This window comes from Diabrotica virgifera, chromosome 1, assembly GCF_917563875.1.
Source record: "Diabrotica virgifera virgifera chromosome 1, PGI_DIABVI_V3a".
In the NCBI taxonomy this organism is placed as follows: Eukaryota; Metazoa; Arthropoda; class Insecta; order Coleoptera; family Chrysomelidae; genus Diabrotica; species Diabrotica virgifera.
The window spans coordinates 291,692,858-291,715,102 of NC_065443.1; the positions used below are offsets into that span (position 1 = coordinate 291,692,858).

Genomic DNA, 22,245 nt, shown 5'->3' on the forward strand with positions numbered 1-22,245 from the left:
CATGAAGATATGGTAAGGAAGCATATGAGGGTTTGAAGGTCAAGTCTCTAGGGAAAGCAGTCTCTCTCAAGACTCTAAGGTGTCTCTTTTGAATAAGTTTGTAGACAATATTAGGATCGTAACCGTTGTTGAACGCTATTTGACGAAGAATATTAAGTTCTTTATCATAGTTTGATGGTGATAAAGGAATAGTTTCAAGTCTATGGATGTAACTATGGAAAGCTGCATATTTATGTGACATAGGGTGGTTAGAAGATAAAGGTATGACATGATCAGTCTTTGTTGGTTTCCTATAGATACTGAAATCGAAATGGTCATCTAATCTGGTAATAGTGAGATCAAGAAAGTTAATTGATTGGGAAGAGTCTAGTTCCATAGTGAATTCTAGTTCCATTTAAACACTGATGATGGATTCCTTAATCCGAAAACGTTTTGTATTGTGACCCTTATTTAGGGTATTTTAATATATACCTTTTACGACAAACTTGGTATTTTTTATGTGATATATTATTTGACACACTATATCAACATTAGAACAAATATACACTTCCGGATTTTATATCTCTTCGGTTAATGTAAATGGAAGTGCCGCATTATAGTCGCAGAAATGGTGCATGTTATGGGTGTCCCGAAAAGATTGGTCAAAAATTATACCACAGATTTTGGGGTCAAAAATAGGTTGATTGAACCTCACTTACCTATATACAATAGTTCACACAAAAAAAGTTACACCTCTTTGAAATTACAAAATAAAAATCGATTTTTTTTCATATATCGAAAACTTTTAGAGATTTTTTATTTAAAATGTACAAGTGGCCTTATTATGGCAGCAGCATCTTAAAAAAAATTAAAGTGAAATTTGTGCACCCCATAAAAAATTTATGGGGGTTTTGTTTCCGTAAACCCCCCCAAACCTTTGTGTACGTTCCAATTAAATTATTGTTGTGACACCATTACTTAATGTTCTTAAAACTTTTTTGCCTGCTAGTACTTTTTCGATAAGCCAGTGTTTATCGAGATATTTTGAATATTTGTCGAATTCACCACATATTTATATATGGTTAAGTACGATTATAGGGACCCGTTTATAATCTGAAAATTTATTTATAATTTACATTGTTAGTATAGTTATATTTTGAAAAAGAAGCCACATCTCGTTAAAAGGTGACTTATCAAAAAAAAACTAATAGGCAAAAAGTTTTAAAAACACTGTGTTTAACTAATGGTACCACAATAATAGTTTAATTAGAACGTACACAAACATTTGGTGGCTTTAAACGAACAAAACCCCATACAATTTTTATGTAAATACATATATTATAAAAAAAGCCGCATCTCGATAAAAACTGGCTTATAGAAAAAATACTGAGAGGCAAAAAACTTTTAATAACGTTGTGATTAACTAATGGTAACACAATAATGAATTAATAGGAACGTACACAAAAGTTTGGGGTGTTTGGGAACAAAACCCCATAAAATTTTTATAGGGTGGAAGAATTTCACTATAATTTTGTTTTAAGACGTCCCTGCCATAGGAATGATACATGTCCATTTTCAATAAAAGATCTCTAATAGTTTTCGATATATTAAAAAAAATCGATTTTCATTTTGTAACTTCAAAGGGCTGTAACTTTTTTTATGAGCACATTTGTACTACGGTAAGTTAGGTTCAATTGAACTATTTTTGACCCCCGAATGTGTGGTATAATTTATGACCAATCTTTTCGGGACACCCTGTATATCAATCGACGCATTTAGAAAGACAAGCTCGAATGTTTATGACCGGAAGTTTGGTAAAATGACTCAAAATTAGTGAAATCGTATATCAATGGACGCAAAGTCCACGAAGACTTCAAATATCGACTTCCGGTAACGTTTTGTGAAAACCTACGACTTACGCACTCAAACTGCTTGTTTTATTTTGATTTTTTAATTTTATTCTACCTATTCTCTCTTTGATATAAAATGTACGTTTAACCTTAGGATGACAAACCATTTTTTGTTACACGGATGACTAACGGGGGTCGAAAATGACCCCCAGTCAAAAATGACAATTGGCAAAAAAACGAAGTTGTTTTAATAACAACTGAACAAATAAAATAATGTATTCATAATAATGTCAGTATTGTATCAATAAATGATAAATAAACATTAGTGTAGGAAATAGAGGATGAACCTCGCAAAATGCACACAAGTCCTGTTTTATTTTTTTTCTAGTAAATCAAGGGGTGCTTATTATGAAACTTACTTTAAAAAAAAATCGCACCGGAACCCCCCTTTTCATCCCTTTATAGGGGGTAACTTAAGGTTAACGTAAGGTTTTTGCGAAAGGTACGCCTTCCTGTACGTTTTGAAAAAAATTTACTTTATAGTAAAATGAAGAGGACTATATTTCCAACTATTTATTTCCCGACAGCATATGTCTATCACCCACCGTTTAGCGGGGGCGCCCCAAAGTTGGCAAGTCTTTAAAAAAGATGTTTTTAAAAAAATATATTTTTCCCCAACTGTAATGGAAATCAAGAAGAAAGGCTGCAACAATTAATCACAAATATGTGGCTGATTTTTTGGTATAGGTATCATTTGAGGGCAATTGCCCATTTTTTTATTACATGGTGTTACATTTAAAAAAAACCCATTTTATACCTTCTGAACCGCTTATGCTAGAGTAAAAAAAACTTTCAGCGATTATCCATGTACTGGTGTTATCTACAAATTTGTATATTGCACCCCCATTTTTCGACGGAACCACCCCCAAAAAAGGGAGAATTAATAAAAATTGTAATTTTCTTGAAATCCTTCACAAGCCATGCACTTTATTAAAATGTTTCATATATCATTTTGTGCATGTACTTATTACCCATGCATGTACACCAAAAGCGATTTCTTAGTGCAACACCTGTAGCCAAAAAAATAAAATAAAATGGGGGGTTGAAAAAAAAAGGTTTTTTGTGCTTTTTGGCCCATATGGGCATATGCTCCATCAATAGAGTTTTTCATAAATATATATGGTTATTGAAATATCCCTGCGGAAACTACCCCGATCTTTGAAAATAAACTGCAGAAACTACCCCTTAGAGTTGCACAAGTTTGACTTGAAAGTTTGAATTTGACTTGAGTTTGACTTAATTTTAAGTCAAACTTAAGTCAATCCTTCTGACAAATAATTCAAGTCAAGTCAAACTGGCCAATCGTACAGGTTTGAAAATTCAAACTGTTTGTCAAACTAGTTTGAAAGAGTTTGAAAAATAATTTATTTAGTAGATATACTTTTTTCTCGAGATATGTTAGTTTTTTTTTGGCATAGACTTGGGTGTCATTTAGCCAGTCACAACTTTTTTTGTTCTCTGTTCATACATAACGAAGGCAATGAGGTCCTTAGAGTTCCATAGCAAACTCTTCTACAGCTCTCTACTCAGTTCAAAAGCTGGCCGCTATGGACTGTCCAAGTTGCTCACCACATTTTCCATTATGTATCTTCTTCTTCTTCTTTTTTCATATGTACATAATATACCAAATTATCAGGATTAATAAGTTTAGAGGTTAATTTTAGTTTCACAGATAATAATTTTAGTTTCACAGATATGTTAGTTGCCAATTAAGATAAGAAAATTAATAATACAATGAGTTCCATATAAAAGTAACTTGATTCAGGGAGCCATTATACTCAAAATAGGGTCCTAAAATTCTTAAAAATGATTCTTGTACGCTTAGAATTGCTTGCGGGCAAGTTTCGTTTTATCAATATCACTTTGTTATATTTTTATTTGAGTGTTTAACAAAAATTTATGAAGGAACAACAAAATATTGTATTTTTGGTAGAGCAGGTTTAATGAATTTTCTGTGACTTTGCAATGTCGTTTTAAAGAATTAATTCACTATTTGTAATTTTATAAGCCCGTTCTTTATTTTTACATAATACAAGTATGCACTTTCAGAGTTGGTCGTACATTAAAACAAAATAGGTACATTGTATTTCAAATACTATTTAAAATACACTAATGTATTTTGTATTTGAAACACCAGAGGCGAAAGTATTTTGTATTTCAAATACTCGAAATAGTATTTTGAAAATACTTTGATTACAAAATACATACACCTTTTGAAGTTTTGTAATGCTTATCTGTTAGGATGAATCACCTCTTTGCGGCGGTTACCTGGAGTTAGAATTAGGGGAGTAGGGCTCATAAACCTAATCCCAGCAATTTACTTTATGTCTGTGTTTGTGGCAATTCAATTTGAATTATTTTATTCTTGTCTCTATAAAATACCAAATGTGTATTTACACCAAAGAATATTTTACACCACAAGTTGCGCACAACTAGTCTAACAATAGGTATTTAAGATATTTCCTGAAGCAATAAAGCTATAAATCACAGCAAGAACTAATAGTCCTATTATTCACTTCTTGCATTTTCGTCGTCAAGAAACATGTGGCTGGCCAGATGATCCGTCCCACCCGGCAATACGAAAGAAAAAATTACAGTAACCGCATATTTAAAATATGGGTTTTTGTCTAAAAAAACTATGTAGGAAGATTGAAAAATCAATTGAAATTTACATTTCGGAATATAATGAACCTAAGATTTTAAAAAAAATTATTCATTTTCGATAAAATGTCGACGGCGATCAATGTGTTAGAATGTATGTGTAATGTATGTAATTTAAAATATCATTTTATTCAAACAAATAAGTTTTTTATTTTCGGTTTTTTGTTTTTGAAAAAAAATTTAGATTAACCTCCAAAAAAGTCTTGATAAAGAACACCAGATTGTAACCTCTTGCAATAGCGACGGATCTACGGGGAGGGAAAAAGGGGAAATTTCCCCCTAACAAGGTTCAAAATTAAAGAAAAACAATGGTTGAAACATACAAATATATTATCTGACTGAAACTTAAACCACAGACAGACAAAGTCAACCCAATAAACACGCTAGTTAGAAAAATTGAGGGAACTTAATACATATAAGTTATTATTTATGTATTTTATGTAGTTTGGGTTTATCTTTCTTATGTCTTTTGGTTGGTGTTTCATTGGAAGTTCCCCCCTAAAGCAAACCTCTCCCAAGGCAAATGTCTAGATCCGCAACTGCTTTGCATACAATACATAGGTATTTGTATTTTGAAAGTATTTTCAAAATTTCATTTTGAATTTTGTGTTTAAAATACATAGATCGGAGCAAAGTATGTTGTATTTGAAATACAAGAGCAAAGGAGTATTTTTGTATTTTGTATTTCAAATAGGTACTCATATGCAGTATTTTGCCCAACTCTGTGCACTTTGCAGTTTTCATTGTTTTGAAAACACCTGCCGCAACATCAAATAAATCAGTATATTTATTTTTCTTAATTAATTCTGCTTCGACTAAAGATTTTTTTATTTTAATTTTTGCAGTGGGAATACCTTCAAATTCAGACTCCATTTGTTCTGGTACTTATTCTGTGCCGAAAAATATTCAGGTTGCGATATTATGTTTTCACAAAGCACACACTTCAAAACGAACGTAATAAACAAGCCACGCATAGACTTCTTAATATGAACTACAAACTAATTTGCGGAGTAGCAGAGTACAGATTCAGACCTACCCAAATAAGTCAAAACAAAAGTCGGTACGCTCTTAATTAGAATTGGAAATATACACGTTGTGCAACATGATATTCAAACTTCAAACTGTTTGAAGAAGTTTGATTTCAAGTCAAACCTAATGATATCAAATTCAAGTCAAGTCAAACTTTTTTGCAAAAAAGTTTGGTTTTCAAGTCAAGTCAAGTTTATTGAGTAAAATTAAACTAGTTTGACTTGATACATCTCTAATACCCCTATCCCTTCTCGAGCATGTTTTTACGATTTTCTGATTACCTATACATTATTTTGAAACAAAAGTTATACATAATTAATGACCACTATATTTTCTACAAATAAAGACCTATGATTTTTTTTCGTATAAGCAACCGTTACGGCACAGTGGCGCCGTAAACCTCAGAAATGCTTTAGTGGGCTCCAGTTTTTGATTTTTTTTTCGTCACCTATTCCTTTTATGGATAACGTACTTATGAAAAATAAAAGAACACACTGTCTGCTACATATTATGAACCTATGCATATTTTACTTTGCTATGTAAAGTTTCGCAAAAGAGCTACGTTTCGCAAAAACCACAAGTTACCCCCGTTAAAGGGATGAAAAGGGGGGTACCGGGGCGAATTTTTTTAAGAAAATGTTAGTCTCATAATAAGCACCCCTTGATATATCAGAAAAAAATAAAACCGGACTTGTGTCCATTTTGCGAGGTTCAACCGCTGTTTCCTACACTACATTAGTAAAACATATTTTAATTACAACTGAACAAAAACCGGAATCATTATTCTGAATATAAATATATCATCTGCTAAAGAAATTTTAAAATATAGGTACACTAATTTACGTCGCCACAGGTTTAACAAACAATTTTTTTTTCGTATTGGAATGTTTCTTACAAACAACTCCACATAATAGACGGTATGGGCCATTTCACGAACATACGCCTGTTTTGGATTACTTCGACAACGAATATTTTACTGTGCAACATAAGAAGTACGGAAGTAAATGGCGCTAATAATTATTCCAATAAACAACAATGTAATTTGCAATTTACTTTCGTTCTTCTTATTTTGCATAGTAAAATATTCGTTCTCGAAGTAATCCAAAACAGGCGTATGTTCGTGGAATAGGGTATATTTACTTAATATAAAATTGGAACATGAAAATCCAAGAGAGTTCGTTTTTGATCCCAAATTCAGAAAATATTTTTTTTTAGTAAAGTATAGGGAATTTTTTTTATTACAAAATGTGAGGGTATCAAAATATTTCTAAATTTAATAAATAAAAACATACATTGGGGTCAAAATTTACCCCTTTGTCGTCCGAAGGTTAAACAAGGTAAAAATACTAGATACAATACGTAAGGGTGTAAAGTATTCAATAGCCGCAACTGTACATCGGCAATAATTAATTAATTGGTTTATTAAAGTAATTAATTGGTTAATTCTTACGTTTCTGATATGAGTGCTCTAGCTTTACAACAGAAATCTCCCAAAGTCCAAGGATATTGATGCCAAAATAACGTGACATCATAGGGAAGACCTTTAATAGCAATAGAGAATATAAATTAATCATATAGTCCAAGTAATGAAGCTTAAAATAGGACAAAACCTCGCAATTTTTACAGAATGGATCGATTTGCTTGAAAATTTGAGAATAAGTAGTGGATAGTCCAAGGATCAAAATCTATATCATGACGAAAGGCGCTTTTACCATGGGGGTAATTGCCACCCCATCTCGGGGGTGGAAATTTTTTATTATATTTTAATTGCAAAAGTTGGTTAACACGTTCATTCTAAGCAAAAAACGTTCTATACATTTTTTTGATAAAATTGATAGTTTTCGATTTATTCGCTTTCGAAAGTGTTAGTTTTTTTATCGAAAAAATCAATGTTTTTAATAAGTTTTCTGCTAATAACTCCAAAAGTTTTAGTTTTATCTAAACAACTTTACTTAACAAAAATGTACCTTTTGAAAAAATAAACAAAACTGTTTTTTTTTAATTTTCTTTAAGAGCAATAGTAACCGAGCTATACTTTATTATATGTTGGCTCTTCTTCGTCAAATGCTAAATATGGTAGTTTCAAAGTCAAAAGACAGGAAAACTATGCATTTTTCAAGGACAACTTGTTCAAATTAATTTAAAGTACTTAAAAATATCTATCTCCAGAAATAAAAAAAAGCTTTAGCTCAAAAATTAAGTGACTTATAATGAAAACAATGTCAGTCCCTATTTTTTTCAGCGAAAAAGTGATCGCAAGCAACCCCCCAATCACCACCTTAATTAAAATTAGTCATTGACCTTATTTGGTATTCTTTATTTATTTATTATTAATAGGTTCTAGAAGTTTGACCGGCTTATAATGATTAGCTTTTAAAAAAATATTTAAAAGCGAATAACGAATTTTTGTAGTTTCGATAAAAATGGCTTTTCTTCAGAATACCAAGATTAGCATTAAAGATACGAAAAAATATTTAAATATGAAATTGTAGCTGATTTAATTCCCAAGAACAAGGTTTGCAGTCATTTTTTCTACGGCAAAAATTGAGTGAGCTATTGATAATTAAAACTTGTAATAACATGAAAAACCACCTTTACCAACCCTTTCAAAATCACCTCCTTTTGCGACTGAGGATTTTATAAAGATTTAATATTAATAGTCTTATGGATCTTGTAAAGATCTACAAAATTGTTTTTTAAACAACTTTGTAGGATAAAAAATAAAAAACTTACGGTTAAAAAATCAATATATTTTTTTGAAAAAAAAAAAAGAAGAAATCTAATTGGAAGCATAATAATGTAAGTTAGCGGTATTTTTGGTCATTGACCTTATTCATTATTATTTATTTATGTATTATTAATAGGTTCTAGAAGTTTGACTGGCTTAGAATGATTAGTTTTAAAAAACTGGAGTTAAAAGCGAATAGTGAATTTTTGTAGTTTGGTAAAAAATGTCAGTTCCTTCAGAATAGAAAAATTACCATCAGAGATACGAAAACATGTTTCTGTATAAAATTGTAGGTTATTTAATTCCTAAGAACCTGGTTTGAAAAAAAATTTTCTACGGCAAAAATTGAGTGAATCGTAAATGAGTACCTATATCGAAAAACGTTGATTTTTTTCTATACAAAACTAACACTTTCGATGGCGAATAAATCGAAGACTATTAATTTTATTAAAAAAATGTATAGAACATTTTTTGCTTAGAATGAATGTTTTTATCAACTTTTGCGGTTAAAATATAATAAAAAATTTCCACCCCCAAGATGGGGTGGCAACCACCCCCATGGTAAAAGCGCCTTTCGGCATCATATAGATTTTGATCCATGGACTATCCACTACTTATTCTCAAATTTTCAGGCAAATCGATCCATTCTGTAAAAATTGCGAGGTGAAAAGCTTCGGTTCCTGGCCTAATAATAAAATCTGGGTGCTACTATGATATGCGGTCTACCTTGAAGATGCGGTCTACCTCTACATATAGTTCTATTTTAGTGTGTCTACTGATAATTCTATCAGAAAATTCCTGAAGAATTTGCACAAAATAATGAAATCATGCTATCCCGACGATACAGTCACTATCGCTGAAAGTGATAAAGACCTGCAGGCGCTACTAAACACAATTTGTGATACTGTAGAACAGTTTGATTTGAAAATAAACATAAAGAAAACAAAACCATAGTTATTAGTAAGAGGGTTAAACTCATAACAAGGATCCAGATAAGAAATGAAGATATTGAACAAGTGGACAAAATGAAATACTTAGAAGTCTGTATTACGGAAGACTTAAATCCGAAATCAGAAATTCGATCAAGTATAGAGCAATCAAGAGCAGCCTTTTTGAACATGAGGAAATTTCTAAGCAACCAAATACTAAATCTGCAAATCCGATATCAGTTGATAAAATATTGTATCGTTTCTATTTTTCTTTATGGTGGCGAAGCTTAAATTGACTTAATGTTGACTTAATGAGAAAACTGGAAGCTTTTGAGATTAAATTTTTAAAATGCCATGGACCGATCATTTTACGAACAAAATGGTGTTGCACAGACTGGGAAGTGACAGAGAATTTTGACCACCATTCAAAGGAAACAAACGGCATATCTAGGGCACATTTTTAGAAATGATAAGTACGAGTTTTTGCAGTTGATTGTGAAGGGTAAAATCGAAGGAAAAAGGAGTCCTGCTCGACTACAAATATCCTGGTTAATAAACATTCGCGACTGGACCGTGTTAAATACCCAGACGATTTTAAGAAAAGCGGAAGATAGAGACGAATTGGTAATGGTTATAGCCAACCTTCATTAGTGGGGTCGGCACTAGAAGAAGAAGAAGAAGAATGAAATGCAAGAAAAAACTTCTATAAAATAATTATTCACAAGTAATAAACATTTGGAGCAAAATAAATGTAAAATGAAAGAGAACTCTAATAGTTAACAAAATAAATGCACCCCATTTATTTACACAAAAAAAATTATATAGTGTAGGAAACAGAGGTTGAACCTAGCAAAATGGACACAAGTCCGGTTTTATTTTTTTTTCTTGTATATCAAGGGTTACTTATTATAAGACTAACTTTTTCTTAAACAATTTTGCCACTTAACCCCCTTTTCATCCTTTTAAAGGGGGTAATTTATGGTTTTTGCGAAACGTAGCCCTTCCTGTACGTTTTGCAAAAAATTTACTTAATAGTAAAATGAAGAGGACTATATTTCCTACTATTTTTTTTCCAACAGCATATGTCTATCACCCACCGTTTAGCGTTAGTGGCGCCCCAAATTTGGCAAGTTTTTAAAAAATATGTTTTTTAAAAAAATTATTTTTCCCTAACTGTAATGAGAATTAAGAAGAAACACTGTTGAGATTAATCACAAATAACTGGCTGATTTTTTGGTATAGGTTTTATTTAAGGACAATTGCCCATTTTTTAATTACAGGGTGTTACATTTTAAAAAAAACCCATTTCTATACCATCTGAACCGCCTATGATAGAGTATAAAAACTTTCAGCGATTATCCATATGCTGGTGTTATTTACAAATTTCTATAATGCACCCCATTTTTTTTTTTCGGAACCACCCCCAAAAAAAGGAGAATTAATAAAGAAAATGATTTTCTTAGAATCCTTCACACACTTGCCCTTTATTAAAATTCGTCATATATTATTTTGTGCACGTTCTTATTTCCCATGCATGGACATTAAAAGAGATTTCTTAATGCAACCCCTGTAATAAAAAAAATAAGGAGGGGGGTTGAAAAATTTTTTTTTTGCTTTTTAACCCATATGTACATATGCTCCATCAAGAGGGTTTTCATAAATAAATATGATTATTGCAACATCCCTGCGGAAAATATACCCCTATCTACTACCCCTATTTTTTTAAACAAAAACTTATACAGAATTAAAGACCACTATTTTCTCTACAAATAAAGTCCTATGCATTTTTTTGGTATAAACAACCGTTACGGCACAGTTAAATCTCAAAAATGCTTTGGCGGGCTCCTGTTTTATTTTTCGTCACCTGTTCATTTTATGGATAAAGTACTTATGGAAAATAAAAGTACACACTCTCTGCTACACATTATGACCTATACATATTTTATTTTCTTTGCACCCTAAAGCCACAGTGGTTTCCCAAAATAAATTTTTGATTATTTTCCTTATTAATTCTTCTATTTTTTAGGGTGGTTCCGGGGAAAATATGGGGGTGCATTATACAAATTTGTAAATAACACCAGTACATAGATAATCGCTGGAAGTTTTTTTACTCTAGCATAAGCGGTTCAGATGGTATAAAAAGGGGTTTTTTAAAATGTAACACCCTGTAATTAAAAAATTTGCAATTTCCCTTAAATGCAGCTTACACCAAAAAATCAGCCACTTATTTGTGATTAATTCTCGCAGGGTTTCTTCTTAATTTTCGTTACAGTTAGGGAAGAATACTTTTTTAAAAACATCTTATTTAAAAATTTGTCAACTTTGGAGCCCCCGCTAAACGGTGGGTGATAGACATATGATGTCGGGAAATAAATAGTAGGAAATATAGTCCTCTTCATTTTACTATAAAGTAAATTTTTTGCAAAACGTACAGGAAGGGCTACGTTTCGCAAAAACCACAAATTACCCCCTTTAAAGGGATGAAAAGGGGGGTTCCGGGATGAAATTTTTTTAAAAAAAGTTAGTCTATTAATAAGCATCCCTTGATGTACCAAAAAAAAAATAAAACCGGACTTGTGTCCACTTTGCGAAGTTCAACCTCTGTTTCCTTCACTAATAATGTAACTTTACAAAACGATACAGCCTAATTATTATTAAAGAAAAAAATCATACACTTTAATATAATATGATAGAAAAGCAGTCAATAATTCTAGCTGAATAAATCATGCAGGCTCCCTAACCAAGAATTAAAAAATACCCTATTAGTATGGTATAGTTAGACCCAAACCCAGACATCCAAAGTGAAAGTTACCCTCCAACACCAAATTGTTCTATATGGTCCACATAATGTTCAGAAAAAAGTCACACCATTTTGAGTGTCGGGTTTGGGGGGGAGAGGGGGGAGAAATCTGCAAATTCGTAGTTTTTTAAGTTTTTCGTCAATATTTCTAAAACTAAGCGGTTTAGCATGAACAACCTTCTACACAAAATTGTTCTACATTAAATTTGAATTAAAAAAGGCCCTATGCATAACCCTTCTAAAATGAACGGTTCCAAAGTTACGGAGGTAGTATAGTATAATTGGTCCAAAAAAAGGCCTAACCCAGACATCCAAAGTAAAAGTTTTCCTTCAACATAGAATTGTTCTATATGGTCCACATATTGTTCAGTAAAAAGTTACACCATTTTGAGCTTCCGGTTTGAGGGGGAGATGGGGGAGAAGTCGGTAAATTAGTAGTTTTTTACGTTTTTCGTCAATATTTCTTAAACTGTGCTTTAACGTAAGGAATGTTCTATAGAAAAATGTTTTACATAAAATTTAAAACAAAAAATGTTGTATACATAATTGTTATAAAATCAACGGTTCCAGAGTTACGGAGGGTGAAAAGTGGAGGTTTTCGATACTTTTTATATTTACCGATTTCTCCCCCCTCTCCCCCCAAACCCAACGCTCAAAATGGTGTGACTTTTTTCTGAACATTATGTGGACCATATAGAACAATTAGGTGTTGGAGGATAACTTTCACTTTGGATGTCTGGGTTTTTGGTATAGTTATATCATAAATATTGCCCAAAAAATATAAAAATTATCGAAAACCTCGACTTTTCACCCTCCGTAACTCTGGAACCGTTGATTTTATAACAATTATGTATAGAACATTTTTTGTTTTAAATTTCATGTAGAACATTTTTGTATATAACATTGTATACGCTAAAGCATAGTTTTAGAAATATTGACGGAAAACCTAAAAACACTACTAATTTACCGGATTCTCTCCCATCTTCCTCCCAAACCGGACGCTCAAAATGGTGTAACTTTTTACTGAACAATATGTGGACCATATAGAACATTTTGGTGTTGAAGGAAAACTTTTACTTTGGATGTTTGGGTTAGGCCTTTTTTTTGACCAGTTATATTATACTACCTCCGTACCTTTGGAACCATTCATTTTAGAAAGATTATGCATAGAGCCTTTTTTATTTCAAATTTAATGTAGAACAATTTTGTATAGAGGGTTGTTCATGCTAAACCGCATAGTTTTAGAAATATTGGCGAAAAACTTAAAAAACTACGAATTTGCCGATTTCTCCCCCTCTCCCCCCAAACCCGACGCTCAAAATGGTGTGACTTTTTTCTGGACGTTGTGTGGACCATATAGAACAATTTGGTGTTGAAGGATAACGTTCACTTTGGATGTCTGGGTTATGCCATCTTTTGGATCAACTATACTATACTATATCAGTATTTATACATATCCGACTTCCCTTAAAAATGCGAGAAACAGGTCTTTTTCCTCTCATAGTCAAGACATAATTAATTTTTGTAAATCTACCAGGTCATTGTATTTGAAAACAGAAATTTTTTTCGCAAACCCTTCTCTGAAAAGATTATGGTGTTGTTTAGCCGGACAAGTAGACCGCATCCCTCGGTAGACCGCAGGCTATAGGAAAACGCGAAGGTAGAGGCATACTATCGTAGCACCAAAATCTGATTCCAATAATACTTACCAAAAATAAGAAGGGTCAGATCTGACACAGCCAGATTAAGTAAATAGTACTCTGTGGTACTGTGCAACGACTTATGTCTAATAATCACAACACAAACGAAAATATTTCCTAACAATCCCGTAAATAAAATGATACCGTTGATCACAGTGACAGCTACAGCGATGCCCAAATCCTGCATTTGTGGACCTCGGAAGCAGTTGATAAGCTGCCATGGATTCGCGCTGATATTGGTTGATGTTTCTGCCTCCTCAATGCAGAGAAAAAGGGCATTCGAAACGTCGCTGATGTTGGAGTCATTGTTGCTCATAATCAGAAAATATCTGAAATGAATATTAAGATATTAGACTTAAAAAAGCGCATATAAAAAGTAGTGAAAAAATATGTTATAAATTTTATATTACCATCTGTCAGTTTTTTGTGGATTTAAAAATCATGTAAGAGGATTGTAGGATTGTAAGGCCATCAAGCGAACACTTGACAATAAAAATATTATCGCTATAGAGTGTAGTGGTCGACATGATGTAGTGCAGTGTTTCCCAAAGTGTGGGTCGCGACCCCCTGGGGGGTCGCAATGAGGTACTAGGGGGGTCGCCGGAAATTTCCAAAATAAGACAAAAAAACTACTTTGTTAAATCATGTATTTTTATTTTAATAGAGCCGTAAATAAAAATTAACAATTAATTATCAAACGAAACATAAAACTAAATATTAAAAGTCCTTAAAAGTAAAAGAAAAAAATAAAGTCAAATATTACAATGTTAATGAGACCCATGCGCCTGTTTTTTGAAACTAGTCTTTCAAATCTAGGCTGTGTATTTGAGACACACACAATTATATCGTTTTCAAGTACGAGACGATTTCTCACTTTTGTTTTAATGGCAGTCATAGACGAGAAACTTAACTCACATAAATATGATGTTACAAATGGAACCAAACATTTTACAGCTTCATTCGCCAACTGAGGGTATTCCTACATCTTTTTGGTCCAAAATTCGTCCGGGTTCTGGGAAAAACATTGGAGCTTCAACATTCCATCACTTGATATTTCAATAAGTTGTTCTTTCATGTTTATTGGTATTTCAGCATGTTGAAAGGAATCGGCTAAAAACGGATTCAGTATCCATCTGCAACTGTCGTAACTGTTTTGAATTTCTTCGGGGAAATAATCACAGAGCTGTTGTTTTAAATTAAGCAAAGTAACTTGCATGCCTGCATAAACTTATTAAAAATTTGTAGCACTGTAACATACATTTTCTATAATTTCCTGAACGCACTGGAATGAATCGAGCTGCTTTTTGCCAAGTGAAGTTGACCATAAATCGATTTTTCTTATAAACCCCTTAATTTTATCTGTGGCTGTAATTATATTAATGTCGCGACCTTGCAAATTACTGTTCAAAATATTTAATTGTTCGAATATAACAGCAAGGAAACCTAGTTTCAAAAGCCAAATAGGATCGGAAAATTGATTTTCATATGGGGACTTCTCATCTTTCAAATACATTAAAAGCTCTGCTCTTAAGTCAAATACTCTTTTTAAGACGTTGCCCATTGAAAGCCACCTTACTTCGGTGTGATAAAGAAGATTTTGAAATATAGCACCCATGTCTTCGCAGATTTTTCGAAAAATACGGGTCTGTAAAGCTTTTCCTTTAATGGAATTTACAACTTTAATGATGGATTTCATAACACAGGCCATTTCAGGAGGTAAAGCTTTTGACGCCAGAGCTTCTCGATGTAAAAAACAATGTCTCCATGTGGCATTAGGCATTATTTCTTGTAATCTGACGACAAGACCAGATTGATGTCCTGTCATAGCTTTAGCGCCATCTGTGCATATAGCAATACATTTTCCCCAGTCAATAACATATTTACTTGTGCGTTTCACAAAACTGTCGAATAAACATTTTCCAGTGGTATTGGTCTCCAATGGGGAACAAAATAAAATATCTTCTTGAATGTGGATACACATTCCACAGCTTCCACAGTTAGATATATCCGTGGATTCGTCCATTTGAAGAGAGAAGTACGTGCATTTATTAAGATTTTCCACAACTTGCGCTTGAATATCTTCTGCCATATCACTAATTCTTCTTTGGATAGTATTATTTGACAGAGGTATTGTTTTTAACTTTGCAGACTCTTTTTCACCAATCATTATATGTACCATTTCAACAGCTGCTGGCAAAATCAGATTTTCAGCAATTGTGTGCGGATTACTAGTTTTGGCAACGCGATAAGCAGCTTTATAATTTGCTAATAATGCTTTTTCGTTAGTAGTGGTTGCCAATTGAAAAGTATCTTGCTGTTTGTGAAGGACGTTCAGCTTTCTTTCAAAGAATTCTACGGGTTTGTCTTTTTTATCTGGATGTTTGCTATTTAAATGTCGAAGTAACTTTGATGGCTTCATGCTTTCGTTTGACAATACTTCTCCACAAATAACACATTGTGGTTTATTGGAAATAATGGTAAAACCATATTTAAGATATTCATCACTGTAAAGTCTGTTTTTCTTTTTATTACTGCCACTTTCAGACGTAGATGGTTCTGCACTTCTTTTTAAAAACTTATCCATAATTTGTAATTTATCGTAGACGTAAATACGTAAACGGGAATACGTAAGTCGCAAAATATTTACTCATTACTTAATACCGCTGCATTCGCCACAACGTGCTGTTTCGAACTGAGGTCTCATTGCACATCACCGCTTATATAAAGCCAAAACGAGGCTACGAGAACGTTCCAGAGTGCCATCTAGTAGCGAAGTAAGGAGTAGAGCCTTCGCGAATATCATGGAAAAGTATTGCTATGTAGACACAAAGATGTCGCGGTGTACAATGTGCAGTCGACTTTTTATTATTTATTTTTATTGTAAATGCTAGTCTGGCAGAAGTACTACTAGTGTACTAGTGGGACAGATCGCAATTATTAAAATAATTGTTGAATTTTTTAAATGTATTTAGTTTGAATTTAAACAGTAAAGTAAAATAAAATTTGAGAAACCATCAGTTGTAAATTAGGTACGCTATTTTTGTCGCTATTTTGGTTTGGGTGATGAGTAGGGGGTCGTGAACAATTTTTTTAACAAAAAGGGGTCGCTCTTTAGATAAGTTTGGGAAACACTGATGTAGTGTATTGTCCTTCTCCAAAGATCTCTGTCTCTGGTCATTTCTTTTAACTCATGCATATTCCTTCTTTTGCATATTCCTGTAATTGGATCGATCCATCTTGTTGGGGATCGTGGTACCCCTTCACATATCTGGGCACAGAAATCAATTAGAAGAATTCCGTCAGTAGCGAATTTAATGTACAAAAATATTACATGGAAGCTAATGAGAAGACGGAAAAAAGGAAGACCCAAAACGAGATCGTTGGATGACGTGGAACACGACCTGAAAACCATTAATATAAGACAATGGAGGAGACAGGCACAAGAGAGATCTGAATGGAAGGACATAGCCAGACAGACAAAGACCTGTCGAGGGTTATGATTTGATGCTAAACGATAAAGAAGGAGAGGATTGTATGAGCTCTTGAGAAAAAGATTTTGATATTTTCTATGAGCTTGTTATATTTGTGAAAGTAACGCTTTGAGCAGAGTCTATTTTACTTCAAATCAGGCCTGAGGCACTACACACTTTTTGGGGCCCTAAATATAATTTAACAATAATAATAATAATAATAATAATAATACTGCACCAGAAATTTAAATTTTTATGAACAATAAATATAATTTATACCGATTTAAACAAACAAACATTGTATAATTATAATTCTTATTGTTATCATTTATCATTTCCTATTCGTAAAATGAAATAATTTTGAAAATCTATTTTGATATTGTAATAAAAATTTTTTTGGTGATATTTCCGGGCCCCATTAAAATACGGGCCCGAGGCAGGTGCCTCACGGGCCTAGTGGTAAAATAGACCCTAGCTTTGAGAGGCCAGCTGAAAAGTCAACTTTAAAGGTTCTTTATCAGATATTTGTACATGAACACAATACACGAAATACGTGAAGATATGTGAGCTTAATATATTTGTGAAAGTAAAGGTTTTGCGAGGCCAGCTAAAAAGTCAACTTTAAAAGTTCTTTATCTATCATATATTTTTAGATGAACAACATACACGAAATACGTGAAGATATGTGAGCTTAATATAATATTTGTGAAAGTAAAGGTCTTGCGAGGCCAGCTGAAAAGTCAACTTTAAAGGTTCTTTATCAGATATTTTTACATGAAAACAATACACGAAACGCGTGAAGATATGTGAGCTTAATATATTTGTGAAATTAAAGGTTTTGCGAGGCCAGCTGAAAAGTCAACTTTAAAGGTTCTTTATCAGATATTTTTACATGAACACAATACACGAAATACGTGAAGATATGTGAGCTTAATATATTTGTGAAAGTAAAGGTTTTGCAAGGCCAGCTGAAAAGTCAACTTTAAAGGTTCTTTATCTATCATATATTTTTAGATGAACACAATACACGAAATACGTGAAGATATTTGAGCTTAATATAATATTTGTGAAAGTAAAGGTCTTGCGAGGCCAGCTGAAAAGTCAACTTTAAAGGTTCTTTATCAGATATTTTTACATGAAAACAATACACGAATCGCGTGAAGATATGTGAGCTTAATATATTTGTGAAAGTAAAGGTTTTGCGAGGCCCGCTGAAAAGTCAAATTTAAAGGTTCTTTATCTATCATATATTTTTAGATGAACACAATACACGAAATATGTGAAGATATGTGAGCTTAATTTAATATTTGTGAAAGTAAAGGTCTTGCGAGGCCAGCTGAAAAGTCAACTTTAAAGGTTCTTTATCAGATATTTTTACATGAAAACAATACACGAAACGCGTGAAGATATGTGAGCTTAATATATTTGTGAAAGTATAGGTTTTGCGAGGCCTGCTGAAAAGTCAACTTTAAAGGTTCTTTATCAGATATTTTTACATGAAAACAATACACGAAACGCGTGAAGATATGTGAGCTTAATATATTTGTGGAAGTAAAGGTTTTGCGAGGCCAGCTGAAAAGTCAACTTTAAAGGTTCTTTATCAGATATTTTTACATGAACACAATACACGAAATACGTGACGATATGTGAGCTTAATATATTTGTGAAAGTAAAGGTTTTGCGAGGCCAGCTGAAAAGTCAACTTTAAAGGTTCTTTATCTATCATATATTTTTAGATGAACACAATACACGAAATACGTGAAGATATGTGAGCTTAATATAATATTTGTGAAAGTAAAGGTCTTGCGAGGCCAGCTGAAAAGTCAACTTTAAAGGTTCTTTATCAGATATTTTTACATGAAAACAATACACGAATCGCGTGAAGATATGTGAGCTTAATATATTTGTGAAAGTATAGGTTTTGCGAGGCCAGCTGAAAAGTCAACTTTAAAGGTTCTTTATCATATATTTTTAGATGAACACAATACACGAAATACGTGAAGATATGTGAGCTTAATATATTTGTGAAAGTAAAGGTTTTGCGAGGCCAGCTGAAAAGTCAACTTTAAAGGTTATTTATCAGATATTTTTACATGAACACGAAACACGTGAAGATATGTGAGCTTAATATATTTGTGAAAATAAAGGTTTTGCGTCATTTTGCGAGGCCAGCTGAAAAGTCAACTTTAAAATTTTTTATGTGTTTTTTTTACAAGAACACAATACACGAAATACGTGAAGATAAAACGCGATAATACTATAAAATATTATACAGCACCGTTATACGTATTATACCTGAAGTACATGACAAAAGGGAAGTAATAATCATATGAATATTACAAGAGAATAAGAAATAAAACACACGCATTTGTAAGAAAAATTAACAACGAGCACTGGGAACACCTCTCAAAAGAACTACTCGTAGAGCATGATTTGTATGCGTTAAAATAATAAATATGGCACTTTATAAGAGGTCAAATAGCCGGGTGAACTTCAAGGATTACAGGGGGATTTACTAAGCCCTGTGCTGTTCAATCTAATCATGGACAAAGTCATAAGGAGTCATAAAGAGAATGAATAAAGGAAGAGGATACAGAATGGGTAACTATGAAAATGAAAGTTTTATATTACGCAGACGATGTAATTTTGTCTATGGAAGCAATATAACCAATAATCCATGGAAGTCGACGGAGTTAGAATTGAAAACTAATGGATATACAGTAACAACGGATTACACTGTGGAGCTATAGAGACGTTGAAAGGGAAGTAAAATATCAAGTACAAAGAGCAAATAGATTAACAGGATGCCTTAATAACACTATAAAGCCTAACCGACACATTAACTGTGAGATAATATCAAGAATTTATAAGGCCAGTCTAACACCAATAATGACATACACATGGGAAACAAGAAATGACACCCAAAATGCAGTGAATGCTGGAAACTGCTGAAATAAGAATACCTACTCAGAAAAATTACAGGAAACACACTGGAAGACTGAATGAGGAGTGGCAAGATTAGAACAAGAACAAAACGTACCTAATATACAGGGTATAAAATAAAATAGAATAGAATAGAAATATGCTTTATTGCCATGGAAAATTGTACAATTTTATCGACAAAGCTTTTAAAAAGTCAAGAAAACAAAACAATAACAAATCAGTTTACTAAAATTTTATAAATCGTTATTATAATTTAAAATAATAATAATAATGAAGTAACACAGAAACAATCAATTAGAAAATTTAAAAATTTAAATAAATTGCAAGTTGCATATTCTAACTAGTAACTAATAAGTTTAAAATTTAAGCTGCTGCATATGACACCCAAATATAGATAAAAAAATAATAATAAAAATACTACTTGTGCAAAAGGGTACTGTAATTTCTTAGTTATTGATTAGGCAAATCTTCTACTGAATAATATGGTCTTTCACACAGGTAGGCTTTTGTCATTTTACGGAATTTGGGGAAAGATGCTGCAGATTTAAGTTGTAGCGGGAGATGGTTGTAAAGTTTTTTTTTGTGGAATATATTATAGATTTCTTTACTAACTCAGAGAACGGGGTCGATAAATAGACGTCAAAGGTAAAATCTCCCGTGAAGTAGTCATGATTAGGTCTTGCTGGAAAGTCATGTAGATGTTTACGAATTAAGGAAACAGTTTCTAAAATATATAAAGATGGAAGGGTTTAAATTCCGTGATCCTTGAAGTATCTTCTGCAATGTTTTGTTCTTCTGAGGTCAAACAGATATCTTATTGCTCTTTTTTGTAATTTAAAAATAACATCGAATTGGGCAGCTGTACCAGAACCCCAAAAAGAAGACCATATCGAAGATGCGACTCGAACAAAGAAAAATATGTTATTTTGGAAGATACTAAATTGAGTTCATTCGGAATAGATCTTATAGCATAGCAAGCTGAACAAGCTTCTTCCTTAACAAATCAAATCGATATGAAGAGAAGAGACCATGTAAGTCTACATGCTGTCTAAAAAAATACCAAGAAATTTTACAGAATCAACGGTACTGATCTGGCTGTTATTAAGAGGTAAGGGTTGAAGAGCTCCTTTATAAGCTAATGCTACTGTTTTATCTATATTAAACGAGAGTATTTTTATAATCAACTGTTTTCAATAGGAAGTAAGCCACAATTTTACCAAAAAAATTATTTTATTAACGTTTCGACGCCCAAGTCGGGTGTCGTTGTCAAAATACAAAATAATACTGAATTAAGTAAACAAAAATGTTGTTACTTAGTAAAAAATGCTTCTAATAATTTATTTAATCTGACTCATTTATATTGGCAATTTAGACATGTATCAGTTGATTTCATGTAATCAAATGAACTATCTTTTAGTAAAGTCGTCCCAGGAACGCAACTCATCAATATTGGCAATATCATTTTAAAGTCTTCTACTTTAAAATGTATAATACATGTTTGAATTGCCGATATAAATGAGTCAGATTAAATAAATTATTAGAATAATTTTTTACTAAGCAACAACATTTTTGTTTACTTAATTTAGTATTATGTTGTATTTTAAAAACGTCACCCGATTTGGGCGTCGAAACGTTAATAATTTTTTTTTTGTAAAATTGTGGCTTATTTTCCATTGAAAATCACATATTTAGAATGAAGGACACATGAGTTTTGAAATAACAAAGAACAAAGTAATTACCAAACGGTGGAAAAAATATCGGCCGACCGCGCAAGTGATGAAATGTCAATATTCCATAGAGACAACAACCCGCAAATGAGCAATCAAAATTGCTTATATAAAGAAAAAAGAAGACGATCATACGTATTGTAACGATCAGAAAGATATTTCGAAATAGTACTCAGTACGCCAAGATATATGTATCTTGGAGTAGTAAAACTAATAATACCAGAACTCTTTCGTAGTGTTTACAATGAGAGCTATTATAAAAAGTAAAACAATCACTGGTATGGTTAATAATGCGTATAGGTACTAAACAGGAAAGTAGAAAGCAAGTTACACAAATGAAGGGTCCGGTCGTAAAACATGTTAAGTAAC

At 32.4% G+C, this 22,245-nt stretch overlaps 1 protein-coding gene across 3 annotated transcripts in view; it reads right to left on the bottom strand.

The window, feature by feature from the left end:
• The window catches only part of LOC126879143 (neuropeptides capa receptor-like), an 87,559-nt gene that overhangs the window by 57,375 nt on the left and 7,939 nt on the right, over positions 1 to 22,245 (bottom strand). For 2 of the 3 annotated variants that reach the window (XM_050642137.1, XM_050642138.1), the window contains exons 2-3: positions 13,746 to 14,065; positions 7,030 to 7,120 (exon numbers count right to left, since the gene is read on the bottom strand). In XM_050642137.1, coding sequence (XP_050498094.1) covers positions 7,030 to 7,120; positions 13,746 to 14,052 — 398 coding nt within the window. In that variant the 5' untranslated portion in view covers positions 14,053 to 14,065. The remainder of the gene's footprint in view (positions 1 to 7,029; positions 7,121 to 13,745; positions 14,066 to 22,245) is intronic. The other variant, XM_050642139.1, reaches the window with a different exon arrangement.